Raw genomic sequence first — 20,961 nt, forward strand, 5'->3', positions numbered from 1 at the left:
AAAACAAGACTTGGAGATACAGAGAACAGAGCGGTGGTTATCAGAGGAATCAAGAGGGCTGAGAGGGGGTTCAACTGGGTGAAGGGGGTCAATTGCATGGTGACAGATGGTAACCTGTGGTGATCACTTCATAGTGTATACCAGTATCGGATTATTACTACATTGTACACCTGAAACTAATATAACTCAATTTTTAAAAAGTCTGTCTTTGGGAAGATTTTTTTTTTTCCTAAAGACTTTTTCTCTGAGTGTAACACTCTTACTTACCACTAGCTCTTTCGGTTCCTGGCTGGAGAGTAAGGAAGAGAGGAAAAAGGGAAAGAGATTGGCTGATGCTCTCGGCATTTTGAAAAGCCCTTCCTTGTTTTGAATCTCAGTCTCTGCCTTTTTGTCAACTGTTTCCTCTTCTCCTGGCATGGACCGTCCGCGCGATTCATTTATATTCACTGTGATGCTTCAGCTGCCTGCCTGGCTTACTTGGCACCCTGACACCTCCATCTATCACTTCCTTATTCCCACTCTCCCTCCCGCCTTCTCTCCCTGAGTACAGTGTTTACCACGATTATGAATTCCTAGAGCACAGGAAAAGCTAGAGAAGAAGAGCTAGAGGACATACCCAGTGCTCCTACAGGGTGACTTCCTTGGGATCTGAGATGGTGAGGAACCCCTAGTGCTTGTCACTGGCCTCTGAACCATCTCTTCCGTGCTCCTCAGCAATGAGCATTCTACATAGAGATCCGGCTCTCCCTTTCTCTCTCTCCTTTTTGTCTGGTCCTGACTCTAGACACTGAGAGATACCAGAGTTGGGCAAAAACAATTGCTAATAAAAGTGTGTACCTGTGTGTGTGTGTTTCTCACACATATTAACGAGCAATATGAGCAGAGCAAAAGATTCTCCCCTTTCTCTTTTTGTCCTTTTCTCTGTTTTCCTGCAAACAAATTGTGAAAGTGATCTGCTGCAGGGCGCCTGGGTGGCTCAGTCAGGGAAGCGTCTGCCTTCGGCTCAGGTCCTGATCCCAGGGTCCTGGGATCGAGCCCCGCATCGGGCTCCCTGCTCAGCGGGGAGCCTGCTTCTCCCTCTCCCTCTTCCTCTGCCCCTCCCCACCTCTCGTGCTCACTCTCTCTGCTCTCTCTCTCTCAAATAAAGAAATAAACAAAATCTTTAAAAAATAAAAATAAGAAAATAAAAGTGACTGGCTACAGCTGTATAAAGCAAAACACAATGCTGGCAAAGGGGTGGGAGAATCCTTAAATCATAGTCTCTGTCAATTCTTAAGCATCTAGGGGCGCCTGGGTGGCTCAGTTGGTTAAGCGACTGCCTTCGGCTCAGGTCATGATCCTGGAGTCCCAGGATCGAGTCCTGCATCAGGCTTCCTGCTCGGCAGGGGGTCTGCTTCTCCCTCTGACCCTCTTCCCTCTCGTGCTTTCTATCTCTCATTCTCTCTCTCTCTCAAATAAATAAATAAAATCTTAAAAAAAAAATTCTTAAGCATCTACTACAGAAAAGACAGTGTGCCAGAGTCGTTGCATATGTCTTTTCCCTTAAACATCCCAGTAATGCTGCAAGGGAGCTGATCCATTCCCATCTTATGTACGAGGAAGTTCAAAGATTTTTTTGTGATTTGACCAAGGTCACACAATTTATCAGCAGAGAATCTTGATTCTTTAACTTTCATTCCAAAATTCATGGTCTCTCCTTTTTTCCTGAATATTGCACTGCTTTATAAAAGGCACCTAGGAAAGAAAGCAGTTCAGTGAGACCCATGCTGAGGTCAAAGCCGAAACAGCAGGATGCTGGAAGCAGTTCCCCCCCTCCCCCCACCGCGGAGGAGGAGGCGGAGCCCACTTCCACATGCAGTCCTGGCGCTAACCTATGCCTCTGTTTCCATGCTGGCCAGAGGTCCAATTTGTGGCCCTGTGTGGACGCTTGCCCTTCCAGCCTTCAACATGGAAACTTTCTGAGTACTACTTTTTAAAATCTTCCACCAGCTTAGGCTAATACAGGCCTGATGGTAAGACAGAGCACAAATGTCGGAGCCGGGTCTCTGCCCATACCCAGACTCTGCGACTTAGCGGCTCACCAGGCAGCTGTGGGGACGTGGACCAACCTCTGTGGCAGCCACTTTTCTCACTTGGGGATAATGATAACAACTAACATGCATCAGGCACTGTTCTGTCATGTAATCTGCATCACAACATTAGGAGGTAAGTTCTACCATTTGCCTCACTTTGCCAGAAAATTGAGGCACAGGACAGTTAAGTAACTCAGATTCCAAGAGACAATTTAGCTCAGTGGTTCTCATATGTGAGTGATTTTTGCCCCGCCCCCACCACCCCAGGGGACATACGGCAATGTCTGGAGGCATTTTGGATTGTCACAATTGGGCGGGGGGGGGGGTGGCTATTGGCATCTACTGGGCTAAGGCCAGGGACGCTGCTAACCACCCATAGCAAAGAATGATCCGGCCCCAAAGGTCAATAGTCCCGAGGTGGAGAAACCTTGTTCTAGCTCCAGAGCCCAAGCTCCTGACCACTGTGCTGCCTCCCCGATGAAATCACGACAATTTGCTTCTCATGAGATTCCTCCAAAGCTCCCACCGGAAAAGTAATACGAGTCACTAGTACAACACCTGGGATGTGCCTTCCGCCAACCGGCTGTCCTCCTCCGTAACCGCCCCCCGCCCCCCGCTTCCTCTCTACCCAGAAGAGCAGGGTCAGAGGAGTTCTAGATAACCAAGTTCTGCTTCACAGAGTGAGTGGACAACAACAGAGCCCCTGCTTCATCATGGCCTCTGTGTATAAAACGTCTGGAGTCCATTATCCTTCCTTGAATTTCCTCGCCGGGTTGAATAACCGCTGTTTATGTTTGTGTTTACAGTCGACTTGGGAATAAGTGTCAAGGAGGATAATGTGGCCACTTCTTCCCCCAAGACAATGGAGATCAGCGCTGTTGCAGATGCCAACGGAAAGAATCTTGGGAAAGAGGCCAAACCCGAGGCACCAGCTGCTAAATCTCGTTTTTTCTTGACACTCTCTCGGCCTGTACCAGGGCGTACTGGAGACCAAGCCACGGATTCATCCACTGGATCAGTGAAGCTTGATGTCAGCTCCAGTAACACTCTAGGGAACAAAGAACCAAGTGAGAGTGTGGCACTTCCGGTAGCAGCTGCGCTGGGCCACGACCCACATAAAACCCCAGGCCAGAGCCCGGCCGGGGACGGAGGCTTCTCTGCCCCTTGGGGACCAGCGCCTGTCTCACCTGAGTCGGGAGGAGTGGCCCCCTCCAAGCCTAAGGACTCCAGCTTTTTGGACAAATTCTTCAAACTGGACAAGGGACGGGAAAAGGCACCAGTCAACAGCCCCCGGGAAGCCAAGGGCGCAGGGCGTCAAGACCAGGCCCAGGAAGTTTCCGGATTGTCCAGGCCATCCGACGATGTCCCTGCAGAGAGGGTAAGTGCTGGACAGGGGCAATCCATTTTGTGAACACCAGCTCAGGGTGGCGGGGGTAGGCTCCGATGGGCTAAGACAATGGCACCAAATCGCTCGGCAGTCACCAAGGGGCCCTGACAAGGCATCAAGCTGTCGACCCCTCTAGAACAAATAGCACATTGTAGTGGAGTGTCCCCCATGTTCCTGTGGGCGGAAACATCTGTTTGAAGAGCAATAACAGCTGTGACATCTGCTTTATGTAAAAGAAGAGAGGAGGTGAGTTACATACAGATGAATTCGTCCTTCCATTTATCAAAAGATGGAGGAAGACAAGTTGCATTTATGATCAATGGAGTCTGGAGGGGAAGGCGTTAGCAGAATAAAAATGGTCCCTAAAAGACTTCACTGCCCTGTCTGGTCTCAGTAGGTTGTTCCCCATTCCGTATGTTTATAGGCTTTCGTTGGAATACATTTCATTTCTTCTTTTTAATAGCCTGGATTGATCTTTAACTATCTTTTGCACCAAAGTGTGGGTTTAAATAAAGAGCTTTTACAGCTCTGGGCAGACTCTTTTATGTACTAATTATTTTCCAACAAGCTGGAGTAATATCTTTGTAAAAACTAGATATTTTTTTCAGGAGGTATCTGGAATCAGCTGCTCCACCCCTCACCCCACCCCCACCCCCGCACAAAGAAAGGCAGGTTCTTTTGATCTTAAAAAAGAACATTGGCTTTTTATCTTGAGAGAGTTTGTTTGTATTTGGGCCGAGAAAGGAACTCCTCGAATGAAAAAGGAAGTAAGAGTTGATACGGTGTATTTTAAGGTACTTTTTTTAGTCACTGGACTTTTAAATAACAGTATTTTTCAAAAATTTGGGAATGCAGTTACTCATTGAGGTTAGAAGCAGGAAAAAATTAGAGGGGCTGTTTTTCATTACAGGGTTCTATATCATGGCTGTTAATATAGTTGTCTTAATAACAACTAATTGCATTCCCTGTTGCTAATAACACTGGCTGTCATTTATTGTGCACTTACATTATAGCAGGCTCTGTTCTAAACACCGTACATCGATTATTCTCCTTAAAGAAACTGAGTATCACATTAGTCTGCAGCTTCAATGCACCAGCATGGTGTCAAGAATTATATTTTACATGTTAGGCACCAGGGCGCCTGGGTGGCTCAGTTGGTTAAGCGACTGCCTTCGGCTCAGGTCATGATCCTGGAGTCCCGGGATCGAGTCCCACATCGGGCTCCCTGCTTGGTGGGGAGTCTGCTTCTCCCCCTGACCCTCTTCCCTCTCGTGCTCTCTATCTCTCATTCTCTCTCTCTCAAATAAATAAATAAAATCTTTAAAAAAAAAAATAAATGTTAGGCACCAGCTAAACATTCTGGACAGTTACAACTGGGGAAAGATAATCAGGCTTGTGTGTTCAGGCTCTTAATCTCAGCATTCTGGCTGTTTCTGTAAATTTCTTCTCCAAGAACTGCTTTTCAGATTTTCTTTCAAAAGTTTAAAAAATTGTCCTTCAAATGCCCATTTCCCTGAATGTACCAGTTCAGGGCCAACTGAATAGCTTTCCGTATAATTCAAAGTAGGTCTTCAAATGCATCCAGGCATCACATCTTTACTGGGTATGACACTGCCAGGTACACGTGAGACGGGCTACAGAGATGGCCGGGACAGAGCCCTTGTCCTCAGGGACTTTGTGATCCTATAAGAGAAGAGGTACAAAACCCCTGAGATCCTTGTGCGGGGTGCCAAGTGCCCTCCCTGGGGAGGCCGAGGGCTGCAGAAGATGCTCAGACACAAAGAGAATTGGCCTCACTGGCTCGGGGAGCATTCCATCAAATGTATAAACCTGGAGCTGGAAAGTTACTTGTCTTGGGGCTAGAAACTAGTCATCAATATTCATGAATATGTGAGAAACTATTTACTGCTTGATTCTGAGCAGAAACTCTTGAGTTCTCATTATTGGTCATGGATCCTGAGGCCATTGGGAGGCTATGACTTGGTGAATAGTTACATGTTCCATTCACTTGGGCATCCAAAGCCAACCCATTGCCCGAGTCAGGAAAAGATGGAGTTATTTATGGGAAGAAGATGAAGGACTGAGCTTTACTATCTAGAAGTCTAGTGACTTCTCCAGATCCCCCACCTTAATTAAGAAAAACAGGTTAGCATCTGATACCTGACCCTTGAACGTTTTTAACCATAAAACCCCAATGCAATCAATCCATTCCCATTCTAAGAAAAGCAAAGAACAGTTTAGAGTTGTACTTTATCAACCCAGCTTTTTTTATTAAAGACTCTTAGGACCGGCACCTGAATTGAGTGGAATGAGTTCCAAAATGAGATTTGATTCAGAAGATGGGGGGTTATGTTGGGAGCATGGCAGGTTTCTGATATCGTCAAGCCTTTGGGCGATATTTTAAAGTTACCGGGACCTCTCAGAAGACCCCCAAGTTGTAACTTATCCTCCTTTGGGAAAAAGTGAGTCCGCTCCCTTAGATTCACCAGTAAAGTTTGCATTTGTTACACTACAAATGTCCATGTTTTTATTGGTAGTATCACTGGAATCTGAATATTGAGTACCCACTCTGTACTATATGCATATAAAACATGGAAAAGCCAGGAAGTAGCCATTTATTGTCTCTGTTAGTCTGTGAACTTGTGGATATTCAAGTACATATACCTGCAACGCTTTTAAACAGAAACGGCCTTCTGATTATTGATGTTCCTCATCCGATCCCTGCCTGCGTGGTCTGTAGTGGGCAGGGGAGGGGGAGAAATCAATTGTTCCATGAGTGTAATGAGAGAATCCAGTCCTCAGAAAATAACATGAATAAAACTTCTCCATCAATGGCTTTCTTGGTGGGAGTACCGCATTATGCGGAAATGGCCGTCAATGTATTGATTCAGAATTCTTAGCGTAGATTATGCGCTGGGCTCAGCCCTGTGTCAGCTGCCCCTTCTCTCCCACTCACACAAACCCTTTCCCCCAGTCTCACTGCATGCTTCTTCCTGGGTTGGAATTCCAACCGCAAACCTGCAGAGCTGTGAATTGGGAGAAAGATGCCACCATTTCATTCTGGGAGAAGCACACAAATCTTCTGTGTTTTCAGAACGACAATCTTATTTTTGTGCCTCATAAAACTACATTCAGAGCATAGCATAATTAAAACAAGGGCAGAATTCATGAACAAATGAAGCATTTACTACATAGGCCAAAGAAAAGATAAATTATATGCCTGAAGGGTTTCACTGAGCTGTGATTCACACAAACCAACATGTTGGCAGGGACGAAATTTTTTTTTTTTTAATTTTTCTAGCCCCTCAACAATTGGACCAGAGCTATAAGATATGCATTTAAGAGATTCATTGCAAAAAAATAAAAAGTTACATAATGAAAATTTGGTCTTTATCCGTTAAAAAAAAACAAACACTACATGCCTGTTGTCAACCAGTAATTCCAGAAGCATCTTTGAGTTGGGGGAGGGGGAGGGGCTTAACCTGTTACCAAGCTGATTCAGGAGATTTAAACAAGAATATGCCTTTCTTTAAAAGTTTAACTAAATTCTCCAATTATTATTTAAACACCAACCTTGGCAAAGCATTTTAAAGTAAATCCCATTCTAGTCCTTCAAAGATCATATCATCTAGTGAGAGAGGTAATTTTTTAAAGGGACGTTGTGAGAAGTGACACCGATCCTCAAATTCATTCCGACTACAGGTATTAAGAAAAAGACTCCGTGTTTTTGCTTCCTCGTATCCTTTTCTCCCTTGAACGCTTTTATCCTCCACGAAAACTGTTCTTGTCGAAGTGGCCATGATGTCGCAACTCCCCGGGGCCCTCACCATGGCCGCCAAACCGGGGATGTCTCAGTCCCGTCCTACCGGCCTTGCCAGTCACATCAGACACCCTTCCTCACCTGGTCCCTCACCGCCCCCACACTGCCCGCAGTTCTTTAATCTCCTTTGCTGGATCTTATCCTCAAAGACTGGGGAACCTTGGAGTTCCCCAATCTTCAATTCCTAGACATCTTCTCTGACTACACTTACTTCCGTAGAGACAGCCCCAGTCCCAAGGGTTTAAATACAGCTATCTGCTGACAAGTCCCAAATTCATGTCTGCAGCCTAGATCCACCCCCGAAGTTGAGCCTTAAGTATCCAGCTGCCTCTTGACATGGGTACTTGAATTTCGACATCTCCATTTGAAGGTTCGCCCAACATGAGCAAAACTGAACTCCTCTCTCACACCTAACAACAAGCAACAGCATGCCTACCTGTGTCATCCACAGGCTTCCTCATCTCACTTAATGGCAACTCCACCCTGCCCCTGCTATTTAGTGGTAGAAATGGAATTAAAGAACCAAGATTTCCAGAATCCTACATGGTGTAAGGTAGGGAATTAAAACATAAGCATTGTAGTCAAGTAGCTTAAGGTTTCAACTCAGCCTCTGTTGCCTACTGGCTGTGTGACCGTGGACAAGTGACTAAAACTTTCTGAACCTTGGTTTCTTTATCTGTAAAATGGAGATATCAATAGTGCCAAGCACATTTTCCCATTATTCACACTTGTAAAAGTTAAAAGAGATAAGCCATGTAGAAAACTCAGCACCGAGACGCTGCATTTTGAGAAAAAGAAAATTCAGCTATTATTAGCATCATGGTTTTCCCCCCATTAATCAACATTTTTGTCTTTTTACTCTGCCCTTCCATAGTTCTCAACCGAAGCTCACGGAGACAGCACTGTTGAATCTATTTTGAAACCGATGTAGCTTTCAACCCAAAGTCTCGATTTGAGTTAAAGGAAACCAAAAGGTGCAGGAGTTATAAAATTATTTGAGCAAAAATAGAAGTTCAGTGCCCTTGCCTGCAAGCCATGGTTTCTCAGTCTGACATTCTTCGGTCTCCACCGGCTTTCTTCTGTGTTTCCAAATGTATTTGCCATTATTCGCTTAAAGGTACCCAGTCAGAATGCCCCCCATGTGACCTGCGCAGATGCCACCTTCTTCCCCACATTTTCTCCTTCTGTCTCTCTCTCTCTCTCTCTTTACCAAAAATTCACTTCACCTTCAATGTCAGGTTCTCCATGAGGCTGAATGAATCCTCCAGTATTTGTTTTTTATGCTATACATTAAGTCAAATTCAGTAACAAAACTGCTTTGAAGGAAGTGTCTTATCGAAACATCAAACCTTAAGCGGGAATTCCTATATCTTTACCATTTTACAGAGGAAAAAATCCAAGCTTTAGGGAAACCAAGTCACTGACTCCAAGCTACATAGCTAAAGAGAATTGCCCATCCCCCAAGCCCATACTTTTCATGCTCAACATTATGTTTTGACCAAATTGTTGAAATTTGTGCGATGGGATTGTGACTAGGTGAACTTGAATATTTGTCTGAGGAAATTTCTATTTAATTCTTTTAAATGTTAGGATGTGCAACATTGGAAATGACAAGTTAAAATTTAAAAAATTTAAAAACCACCTAATTCCCATGTTGGCACGCCAAGTGAACTTTAAGCTGTGCTTTTATTTTGTTTTGTCTACCTTACAGCCTCAAGGTCATGCCATTCCAACAGGTAAAGAGAACTGCCCGCCCCAAAAGACTCTGTCAGTACAGAGGAAACTCTGTTCTAAGTTATGCAAATTATGGAGAGGGCAAGGTTTTTAGCTATGATACTGTAATTTTTATAAATTGTATGGATTTAGCACTAAGAAACATTTGATATGAACTGTTTTCAGCAGCAGAGTTGATGTGCAAGTGTAGGAATTTGAGTGATCCAGGGCTGAGTTCAGATTCTACCACCTATTAGCTGTGTGGTCAAGTCAAATAATAATAATTGCCTCACTTTTCAATAATTCATTTTTCATAGGCTGGGTAGTAAGCATTTGGCATATTTTATCTGCTTTGATTCTTATAACAACACAAGAAGGTAGGTATTTTTATTGCCATTTAACAGATGAGGGAGCTAGAGCTCAGAGAAGTTAAGTTACTTGCCCAAGACCACACAGCTAAGTTAGTGGCAGAACCGTAATCCAGATCCATCAGTTGCTAAAACCTGTAGCACTCAGTCATTTCCAAACCTTGTGTTTTCATCCAGAAAAGGAAGATCCTGCCTGCCTGAGGGGGCATCGTAAGGATAGAAGACTATACAGGCAGTCAATAGTAAAGATGCTAAATAAAACGGTATATTTTCTAAGTTCTCAGAAAGTGAGAAATAAAGAATTATAAACTAAATGAAATGGTCTTCCTGCATGATGGAATTTGGGTAGTCTATCATTTAGGGTGCCTTTGACTGCGAGTAAAAAACCCACTCAATCACCAGTGGCATAGTTAATGAGGAGAATATATTATTTCTTGAGCATAGTGAGAATTCTAGAGGTGGGGGGTTTACACTGGTTCAGCGTCTTCATACTCCAGGACGAGTCATTCTCCAGGGCCTACCATGTATTGTTAGCTTGGTTCACAAGTCTGCCCACATGTGGTTTCCAGATAGCTTCCAGAGTTTCAGGTAGTGTACATCCATGGTCATAGTGTCCTTTCAAAGGGAAAAGGAGTTTCCTAAGAGTTACCTGTTGTAAATTCAGTCGCATATCTGTGTCAAGGTCCAAGGAGGGCTTGTCAAGTTTCTTTAGTAGAGAGCAAACTCAGCTAGCAAAGATGATATGCCATGAATAGAAACCGGATATATTTTTTTCTATCCAAGTTTATATCAGGAAATCATCGAGTACATGGAACTGTAGAGGCTGCTCCCCGATCCCCTGTTCCCATGGTCTAATTTGACTATGACCCGCAGTAAGAACTAGATTTTACACCTTGACCTGATAGACATGCACGTGAAAGCAACAAAGAATTCGCTGTTTTCACAGCACAGACCATACATTAGTGTTTTGTATTCTTTTCTATCCTATTGTGTTTGTTGTTTTCAATACTGGTTTCGACCCATTAAATTGTTTTCTAATCTACTAATGGTCACAACATGAAGTCTGAAAAAATTTCTTCACCACACTCACCCTTCTCACGTATGGAAATGGTGATCTTGAGGGATGTGGCTGTGTCTTATGCAACTAAGTGTTCCCAGCGCCTGGTACACTGCCTGGAATGCAGCGATGTTTGTTAGATGAACTTGACAAGAATAAAGAGGGTACACATCATGTTACGACTTTGCAAAGAATCTTGGAATGTAGTCTCACAATCTCATTATCAGCTCTGCCTAACACAGCTTTAAATAAAAAATGACTTCAAAATATGTGCATGATATAGATACCTTCACTGAGATAAACTATGTCGAATCATATATCTGTATCATTTATTCGGTATTTTTTTAAAGGTTCTATTTATTCATTTAGAAAGATAGAGAGAGCATGCGGTGGTGGGGGCAGGGGGTAGTGGAGCAGAGGGAGAAGGTCAAGCAGACTCTGCACCAAGCGCAGAGCCCGATACGGGGCAAGATCCTGACCTTAGCCTAAACCAAGAATCAGATGCTTAACCAACTGAGCCAACCCAGGTGCCCCTCAGTATTTTTAATTCAGTCTTTAACATGTTATGGTGTTAATCATCATGGTTGAATATTAAGTGAATGGTGTTTTGCAATGGATATGCAAAATAAATTTTGAGTTAACTTTCCCTTTGGTGCTATCCAGTCTGATTCACTCCCTGCCAGGTTATAATAACAGCCCTAATTTATTGAGCATTTACTAACTCAAAGAGAGGTGAAGTAACTTGCGTGAGGTCCTACAGCTAGAAAGCAAGAGAGCTGGAATTTATCACCAGTGCCCACACGCTTAGCCCCTGTGCCTATAAGTTCAAAAAAGAGGGAATATTTAGAACCTTTTGAAGCATCTTATATTTTTAAAAAATTTCTGAAGCTAATACTTTGGGACATTAGCTAACTCTGTGGAACATTGGTCCAATGAGATCCACCTTGAAACAGGGCTCACCGTCAAATAGTTTTAGAAAATACAACTTGCCTTATCCTCTTTCCTGAAGATTAACAATGGAATCAGCCTCCTTAAGGCCTGAGAAGTCCTGCAGCAAACAGATCTGCTTCACTTTGTTTAACTGAGCATTTCTTAAACTTAATTACCCATAAAACTACTAGCCGTCTAACCAGTTGGGCATAGATTCTGAGGGACTGTTCTTGGAAATGCTGAGCTAGGTGTGTAGACCAAAGTTGGAAAATGGCCTCTTGCAGGATGCAGCAAACCACAGATAGATTTTATTTGAACTTCACAGTGTTTTAATATTTTAGATGGTGGATAACATTTTGAAATGGACAAAGTTGACAATATTTTAAAATTATGAAATTCCAATACAGTTCCAGGTTTCAGATATTTCTGGAAAGTGGGAAGTTTCATCCTATATTCCCAGACAGGATGTGAGTTGTGGCTGCCGCTTGGGATGGGGCATTCACTGTCCAGCTTATCCAGTCCCCACTTCTCTCTTGTTCCTAGCAGTGTGACATGGGAGTTGTCCTTTGCTACAACACTTACATTATTACTTTTTTTGTGGTAGGGCTGAGAGTAAAGTGAAATATCTCCTTCACAGACCACTTTACTTCCTTCCTAGCACTTACAACAATTTGAAACTACTTAGGTGACCATCTTGTTAATAAACTGTAAATCCAGTCTGAGAGTCATTCAATTGGCAGGTGTTGAACAATAAATAAGAGGCTTGAATGCTCTCATGTATTCATTCAAGAAACATCTGAGTACTTTCTTTGTGCCAGGAATGATTTAAGGGTGGATAGAATGATATACCTCATGAAAACTTTCATTCCAACGAAGAGAGCAATGGTAAATAAGGAAATAAACAGGTCGCCTGGGTAGCTCAGTCAGTTAAAACATCTGACTCTTGGTTTTGGCTCAGGTCATGATCTCAGGGTCGTGAGATTGGGCCCCGCATTGGGGGCGCAGAGTCTGCTTAAGATTCTCCCTCTCCCTCCCTTTCTGCCCCTCCCCCCATGCTCTCTCTCTTCAAAATGAATAAATAAATAAAATCTTAAAACAAAGAAGAAAAAGAAAATGAACAAACAAATAAACAAATAAATAAAAAGGGCTATGAATGACATCAACACAGAGAAAGTAGAGTGGAGAGGTAGCAAACAATTAAGTGGGTAGGGGGCAAGGCCAAGGATTTCGGTCTCACCTGAAAATTCAGGGAAAAGGATGGGACTTTTTTTTTCTTTTTCTGCACGAGGCCAAACCATTCTTAGAAGGTCTGCAGCCTAATTTTGGCAGCATGCAAAACAGTTTTCTCGCTACTGAGAAGTGTTTGTTAAACAGATGACAAACATATTCTAGGCTGTGGGTCATTAGCTTTTATATTTTGAAGTACTTTTGTTAAAAAAAAAACTGGATAGGGCGCCTGGGTGGCTCAGTTGGTTAGGCGACTGCCTTCGGCTCAGGTCATGATCCTGGAGTCCCGGGATCGAGTCCCGCATGGGGCTTCCTGCTCAGCGGGGAGTCTGCTTCTCCCTCTGACCCTCTTCCCTCTCGTGCTTTCTCTCTCTCATTCTCTCTCTCTCTCAAATAAATAAAATCTTTAAAAAAAAAAAACTGGATATTTTCCCTCTAATAAATGTGAAATGCCACAATCACTCTGGAGCTTGCACGTCTTGGGACAGAAGAATCTTCCATAAATCCCTTTTGCCCGATGGGACTTGCCCTGGGAACCACTCTCCACCCACACTTTGCCCACAGCAACTGTATTTTTCCATTTTATATCCTACATAGTGGACTTTAAGAGAGTGCCCCAAAGCAATGACTGCTGCAAAAATAAAACAAAACAAAGAGGCAAGAAAAGCACATTTCATTGCTTAATTCTCTATCCACATTTCACTTACCATTAAAAATCAAGTTGACAAATTCACTTACCCCTCAAGTGGAGGAGTTCTGAGAGAGAAAATGGAAAACCTTATTCATAGGAAGCAAGTGTGAATTGCTTTCTTTGATAGATTTCTTTTCCCCCTCCAACTCTGACCACAATGAACAACTGCTTTATTTAATCTTATAAATACAATATCTCTGCATCAGTCAACACCATGGATTAATGAGGCTCTATCACGTATAAGTGCTGTGTTAGGTTTTTGCTGTCGAGCTACGAGATGAGTTCTTAATACCCTGAGGTTAGGTCTGCAATAGTGATCTTACGATTTACCATAAAGAGCATCATGCTGGATAGCCGGTCCAGCCGAGCCTGTTTCAATTAGAACAAGCAGATGAAATGAACAATATTGCCTCTCTTCCAAAGAGGAGGGAAAATGGGCAAGTAGAACGTTTTTAGACCTGTTAGGTTTTTTGACCTCATGCAGCTTAGAGTCCCCCTCTTAGGAGACATGCCAGAAGACAAAGAAAAGGTAGCTTTCACGTTTCAATATTTTTAGGTTATTTGTATTGCCCTCTGAAGTCTTTGATAATTTTTTAATTAGGAAGCTTGTTTCAACCCTGGCATGTTGGCAGTCTCAAACAGCGTGCTTTTTGAACGAGCAATTTGACACCTAGGAATTTATTGAGAAAATGGACAAAATTTTATCCACAAGGCGCTTTTTTTTTTTAATTCCAGCAATGTCTATAAGAGGAAAGTTGGGACAATTAAAACGGTCCAATAAGGGAGCTGTTCTGTTGATTTTATGGGACACCCTTACACCAGACATCATAAGCCAGCATGACACAGAAATGGAATGAGTGACCTGTGAAGACAATGATAAATGAGGAGGGCAGGGTTCAAAACAGGAAGGATCCTTTTAGGGTAAAAATCCTATCTGCCCACTTGCCAACACCTATGCATCATTTTGGAACCCAGAGAGGGGTATGGAATGAAAAATTACACGTTGTTGATAGCAGTCATTTTCAGTAATGGAATAATGGGTGCAGGTTATATTTTTCCTCTTTGCTCATCCATATTTTCTCCTTTTTTATAAAAGGAGCAAGCACAGGGCACTGCCTGGCTAAGTTGAAGAACATACTACAATCTAGGTTATGTCCGGATCCTTCCAGCAGAGTGCGCTGTAGGGCTTGAGGCATCCCCAGTTGCTGCAGTAAGGCTGCTAGTAAGTTTCCGCAAGAAGTTACTTTCTTCTTGACTGTAATTCCGGGACTATGCAATTCAGAGCTAGGATGGCAAGTCCCTGCTCAGATAACACTGGCTTTTTAAATACACTTGTAACTGGTCTGTAGTAATCTCCAGTAGGAGATGAGAAAGAGGAATTTGGTTGTGGATGGGCGGTCTTTGAAGCCTTTCATAATTGGCATTTCTTAGGCGCTGTGTTCTTTCCCTATTTTTGCCATGGGCTTAATGATGTGAATGAATGCCTTTTTATCAGCTGATGTGAATTTGGGCGGGAAGAGTGGGGAAGATAAAAATTAGTCACAGTGATAAACTCTTCTTAGGTGGTTTTGAGCTTCGTGGGAAAACAAAGTAAATATATTATACGTAATGTAGAAAAATATATATATATATGAAATTTTGAAGTTCCCCCAGAACATTTTTAGTAGACTTTGGTTTTGGAGTTCCTTCCTGCTTGTTTATTAATTTGCTTTCCCTTCTGGGCAAATTGGAAGATAAATTCTGTCTTCAAGAATTAACCAAATTCCATTTTTCTCCCTCAGTCCGACAATGGCTCTGTGCAGGTGACAGTCTGGAGACCATTGTTGCCTAGCACACCATGTCCTTTCTGCTGTTGGGGCATCCAAGTGGGAGAGGAAACAGAGCTTTCCCTTTTATCCCAGGCAGCATGTGGCTCAAATTTCTCACAGATGGAAAGGAATGGAGTAATGGGTTTCTGTACCATTCAGTGTTCTTCGGACAAATTTTCTTGTGTTAAACTGTACGTTAGGCGCTGATTCTCAGTACAACGATTCAAACTGAAACCAGGGGCATGCCATCAGTGAAGAAACCTAGATGGGGGAGACATTTATCACTAATAGCTCCAGACAAGGCTTTCATGGTTTATGTTTTCACTTTGACAGTGTAGACCCTGCTTAAAGAGGCCGAAATCCAGTTGACAATTCACAGTTAAAGGAAGGTGCCAGAAGTTCCATATGGATTTTATTATAGACAATCAAATTATGATAAGGCAGCATTATTTTTCAACGTGACAAATTGTGATCACTTAACTAGAGTCCCTGTCTGTTTGCCCTTTGAAGCCAACAGCAAGGGGGGAGAATAGGCTTTTTCCCACTCAGATGAAAAACAAGCTGACACCACGAACACCTGTTTGTATCAAAGAAGTTTCCAGATATGTCCTGGGGAGCGTTTTTTGCTTCAGTCTAAAGTTTCTGTTTGCTGAGAATGATCTGGAGGCCTGATGAGAATAGCAAAGACATATTTGTAGTTAGGAACAAAGATCGTTCTACAAATAACTCAATATGTAAGGCATCATCTTTCCAACTGTGTTTAGTTTCGCCCTCTGGGTGTTTTTTTTAAATTTGGAATGAGTTGCCCACATTTTGTTTTAATTTTGATTTTTGTACGTAATACCTGGCTCAAATTAGGAAATTCTAAAAATGGTCTATCTGTCTACTAATGCCACCCCCAATAGATAATTACTGTTTGCATTTTCAAGTGTATCCTTCCAGGGTTTCTTTGGAAATACATAAGCAAATGCAAGCATAAATTTTTATTCCTTTTTTTTTTTTTTACACAGAAGGTAATACAATATACACTCTGTCTATTCCATGCTTTTTTTTTCAGGCAACACTGTTTCAATATCGGTATAGCTTCCTTGTTTCTAACCCTTGTGTAGTATTCCACTGTGTGGATGTGCCATGATCTAGTTCACCGGGACCCTAACAATGACATTGGGCTGGTTTCCCATTTGCTAGTGCCTCATTGCAGTAAATAACATCATGCATTTGGTTTTTCACACGTGTGTGACTTAAAAGTTTAGAGCCAATTCTTAGAAGGGGAATTGCTAGATAAAAGTCTGTTCTTCTTAAAAATTTTAGTAGGTAATGCCAAATTGCCCTCAACTGGGACTAAACTAATTTACATTCCAATCAGCAGTGAACAAGAGTGCCTGCTTCTTAAACCAGCCTCCCAACGGAATGTTTCCAAACATTTGGATGTTTATTTTTTTCTCTCAATCTTTCCTTTTATGGCGTCTGGATTTTGAGTCACAGTTACAGAAGACTTCTCAATCCAAAATTATAAAATATAAATATTTTTCCCATGTTTTCTTCTAGCATCTTTATCCATGTGGATTCTGTCCTTATATAGGGTTGACTTAGGACACCAGGTAATTTGTTTTCAGATGACCACCTTGTTGTCCCTGTATCTTTGATTAAACAGCCCTTCACTTTGGATAGATTTGAGGTGACATCTTTATCATACACTAAATTCACCTATGTCTCTGGGAAAAAAATGTGTTGTATAGCAGGGGAGAGGAATAGAAGCAAAGGAAATTAAAATAGGAAAACTCTTGGTTTTGAGTAAACATCTGAAGGAAGGGAGTTGGTGGAGGTAAGGCAGCATGGAGCATACATACTTTTTGCCTCCAAAATAATTTGGGCCTGGAGTCAAATTCAGTTCTACTCTATGACCATATGCAAGTTATTTATCCTTTCCATGCATCAATTTATTCATCAATAAAAAAAAACTGCATATAGTACATACCTCATGAAATCCTTGTAACACTTACATGAGGCCTTTTTAACTAGTTTAGCAGGGCCTGACACATAAAGGTTGGTCATGATTATTATTATCATTGACTTTTTTTCTCCTCATTATACTTTTCCTCAAAGAATTCATGGCTGCAAAATATTCCATCACATGGAATGTGTTCATTCCTACACGTAGAAATGTAGGTTAGTGTAGCCTAGAGGTTAATCTCACATGTCAATACCACATGCCAATTTATTGACCTATTCCAGAATTGTTAGACATTTTATTGATTCTTCATTCTTACTCTTCCAGAACGAGCCTTTTTTTAATTATTAATCTTGAAATTATTGTAGATTCCCATGCGATTGTAAGAGATAATACAAAGAAATCCCTTTATCCCGGGTCCCTCAGTGGTAACATCTTGCAAAACTATGATACAATATCACCACCAGGATACTGATATTGATACAGTCCCGTGGAGAACATTTCCACCTGATGCTGCCCTCTTCTAGACACATCCACTTCCCTCTCACATCCACCCTCTCTCCCAACTTGACAACCACCCATCTGTGCTCCATTTCAATAGCTCGGTCCTTTCAACAATGGTATATAAATGGAGTCATACAGAATGTACACTCTTTGGACAGGCTTCTGTCCTCCAGCAGAATTTTCTGGAGGCTCATCAAAGTCATTGAGTCTATCAATACATATTGCTCCTTTCCTTCCTTTTTTATTGCTGAATACTATTCCGTGCCACGGAGAGACCACATTTTGTTTAGCCATTCATCCGTTGAAACACATTCGGTTGCTTCCGCTTTGGGACTATTACAAACGAAGTTGCTATAAACTTCCACGTGTAGGTTTTTGTGTGAATATATGTCTTCATTTCACCGGTGGAGAAAAAGCCGAGGAACGCAATTGCTGGGTTGTATTGTGGTTGTGTATTTAGTTTGTCAAGAAACTGGCAAACTCTTTCCTACACAGGCTGTGCCGTTGCACCTGCCCACCAGCAAGCAGTGTGTGAGCGATCTAGTTTTTCTGCCTCCTTACCAGCATTTTTTTTGGTCATTTTTTTGGTATTTGCAGGTTGCTGCCTCCCCCATTTCCAAGTCTAGGATCTATGAGGCAAAAAGAAACCCCAGGGCACTCCACACTCTGTGGTTCCTCCATTCCCTGGCTGGTCTGTCTTCTCCTCTCCGTCTGGCAGAGAGAAACCAGGGACTTCCCGCTGTGCTTACTGGGAGGATAAGGAAACGTTCATATTCTCCATCTTTCTGGAAGCAGAAGTCATGTTCTCTCTAAAAGCCAGTCTAAGAAGAAAAAAAAAAAACATTTCAAGGAAAGGGCTCAAGTTCAAGCTGAGGATTTCAATGTGAAAGGCCATAAAGCTCTCACTGGGGGGATCCCCAGGCAGACCCACCACCTCCTTGCATTGAACAGGAGGCGCTTACCCTCAGTTGCTGTCCAAGACTCGAGACCCTGCTGCACCTGAGAAATTAGGGAGGCAGAGGTGAGCGTCTTCAGAGACGTCAAGAGAAAATGCCACAGGGCAGAGGAGAGAGTTCTCCAACCGTGTGTCCTCCGTCCAGAGTGCTTTATGTTGGGTAAAGAGGTACTGACGGTTACCCGCCTTCTTCAGAGGAGAGCCATTGTGTCAAGTTTTCCCTGCCGGCCACCTAGACCCACGGGGACCACCTGACCGTCTACCAATTCATCCCCCCTTCCGCTCACTCCACCGTGTTCCATTTTATTTCCCGGAAGTTCAGTAAATGTTCCCTGTGTGTCTAGCCTGGGCTCTCAGAGAAGAACCATTGCCTGTTGCTGCCTGCCGGAAACACCCATCCGGGAGCTGGTGGTGGCCTAGAATCCGGCCCTTCCGCTCACTCTGAGGAGCGCTGGGAGCCCATGGGCTGTGGGGCCAGAGGGACTCAGAGCAGCTGACCCAGCCTGGACACCAGGGGCCTTCCAGAATAGATGGCTCCCCTGCCCCCACACATCCGTTTTGGAGGACTTCACCCATTGTCTAATTCACCCTCTGTGCCCTCATCTTCATTTTTTCTCTTGCAATCGTCACAGCTTGAGGCATAAGTTGCAGTTATTGGTTCATCGGTATCTTTGCTTGGTTTTTCCTTGCTCCCCTGCTCGAATGTCAGCTGACTGAGGACAGGGCTGCGTGCGCCTCATTCACCTCTATATGCGCACTGACGGTGGCCATGTGACACGCCTGGTAGACGCTTGATAAACAGCTTCTTTCCTAATTCTTATGCTATCACAGGCAGATCCCAAACCTTGCAGGGATTCAAAAGTCCAGTCCAGTTTAAAAACTTCCATCTCGGGACACCTGGGTGGCTCAGTGGGTTAAGCAGCTGCCTTCAGCTCAGGTCATGGTCCCAGGGTCCTGGGATCGAGCCCCGCATCGGGCTCCCTGTTCAGCGGGGAGTCTGCTTCTCCCTCTCCCTCTGCCTGCCTCTCCCCTTGCTTGTGCTCTGGCTCTCTCTCTCTCTCTCTCTTTCTCTGACAAGTAAATAAAATCTTTTAAAAAAATAAAAACTTCCATCTCGTATCCATTTTTACATTCATCCCAGTTTTTTCTGGAATCAAGCTCTGACAGGACCTTGGACTTACCATCTGGAGGGGGTAGGATTTACTCTTTTACTTCTTCTCCTCTGCCATCAGGCGTGTGCATTCAGGGAGGAGGGATCGAGAGAAAAGAGCTCTAGTCTTTTTGCCTTTTGGTGCTATTGTCCTCTCTTGACTCACTGCATTTCTTTGTGTTGTAGGCAACCACAGACGACTCTCTCTGGGGCAGAGATGGGGCCTTCTCTGCCTTAAATTTCCCTGAGGGAACTCTCTACTTTCTGCTGCTTTGGGGGCTCGTTCTCCTGTACCCCACCCTCGTGGTGAGGGACAGCAAGGCTGCTCCAGCCCAGAAAACTTCCACAGCACCGACTCCTTAAGTTGGCACTCAGCACGTCCTCAGTCCGGCTCAGGGTGGCATTTCCCTAACCACCCTAACTGTCATACCCCCTCCACCTTAGTGGAACTGAATAACCTCACCGCAAACCTTCCCCAGCCCTAGAAGATCCTCATCTTCTCTACATTTTTCATGCTCTTATCTCCGGCTAAAATCCCTCCCCTACCTCCACCCATCTCCCTGTGACAGGCTCCATGGCCAAGGGCAAACACGGCTTCATCCTCGGGCCTTCCCTTCCCTTAACTCCAGTTGTACTCAGCCCCGGGGCACATTGGAATCCCCCCGGGATTCTGCAGACCTCCAGAAATTCTCGTTTCATTGGTCTGAGTGGGGTCTGGGCAGGGGCATTGGCTTAAACACTGCCCAGGTGGTTCTAATATGCAGTCCAACTAAATGTCTGTGGGCCAGAGGGGCTCACTTGTCTTTTACTCAGAGGATGGTCCTCTCTCCCAGCCTTTGTCCACTATAGACCGGCAGCAATAGGAAGGCCTTGTGGAATGGCTGTCATTCACTGAATGCTTACCAGGTGCTATGCCTTGTCCTGCGTCCTGTAAGTGGACTCTCCCATTTACTCCCCCCACGACTCTAAGGGGCAGGTGCTACTCATTATGCTCCTTCTGTAGATGAGCCCACCGGTGCATGGACGCACGGATGTTAGGGAACATGCCCAGGACTGCACAGGTATGGCTGGTGGAGCAGGGAGTAAAGTCTGGGCTACTGGCCCCAGAGCCCGGGCTGATACCCTGTGGTCTCTCTGCAGTTTGGGCCCTAGTTCAAGGTTCCCCCTTAGCTACCGAGCACAGATGAGGAAATGAGTGAATGGAAATGACTTGTCCTAGGCCACACCATAAGTCAGACCCAGTGGGGCATTTCTCAGACTTATTCCTTATACCACTTTCATAATGGCTCATTTTCCAAAACACTGGTTTGATTATTTATGTAGTATTT

The 20,961-nt window shown here is 43.6% G+C and overlaps 1 protein-coding gene across 6 annotated transcripts in view; it reads left to right on the top strand.

Moving 5' to 3' along the window:
- Window positions 1-20,961, top strand: part of BCAS1 (brain enriched myelin associated protein 1) — a 96,202-nt gene that overhangs the window by 33,112 nt on the left and 42,129 nt on the right. For 5 of the 6 annotated variants that reach the window (XM_073883919.1, XM_073883918.1, XM_073883920.1 and 2 more), the window contains exon 4: window positions 2,879-3,450. In XM_073883919.1, coding sequence (XP_073740020.1) covers window positions 2,879-3,450 — 572 coding nt within the window. Of the gene's footprint in view, window positions 1-2,141; window positions 2,206-2,878; window positions 3,451-20,961 lie in introns of those variants that run through there. The other variant, XM_073883921.1, reaches the window with a different exon arrangement.

Source organism: Callorhinus ursinus, unplaced genomic scaffold (assembly GCF_003265705.2).
Source record: "Callorhinus ursinus isolate GAN/ISIS: 27379988/994484 unplaced genomic scaffold, GSC_fseal_2.0 scaffold53, whole genome shotgun sequence".
Lineage (NCBI taxonomy): Eukaryota > Metazoa > Chordata > Mammalia > Carnivora > Otariidae > Callorhinus > Callorhinus ursinus.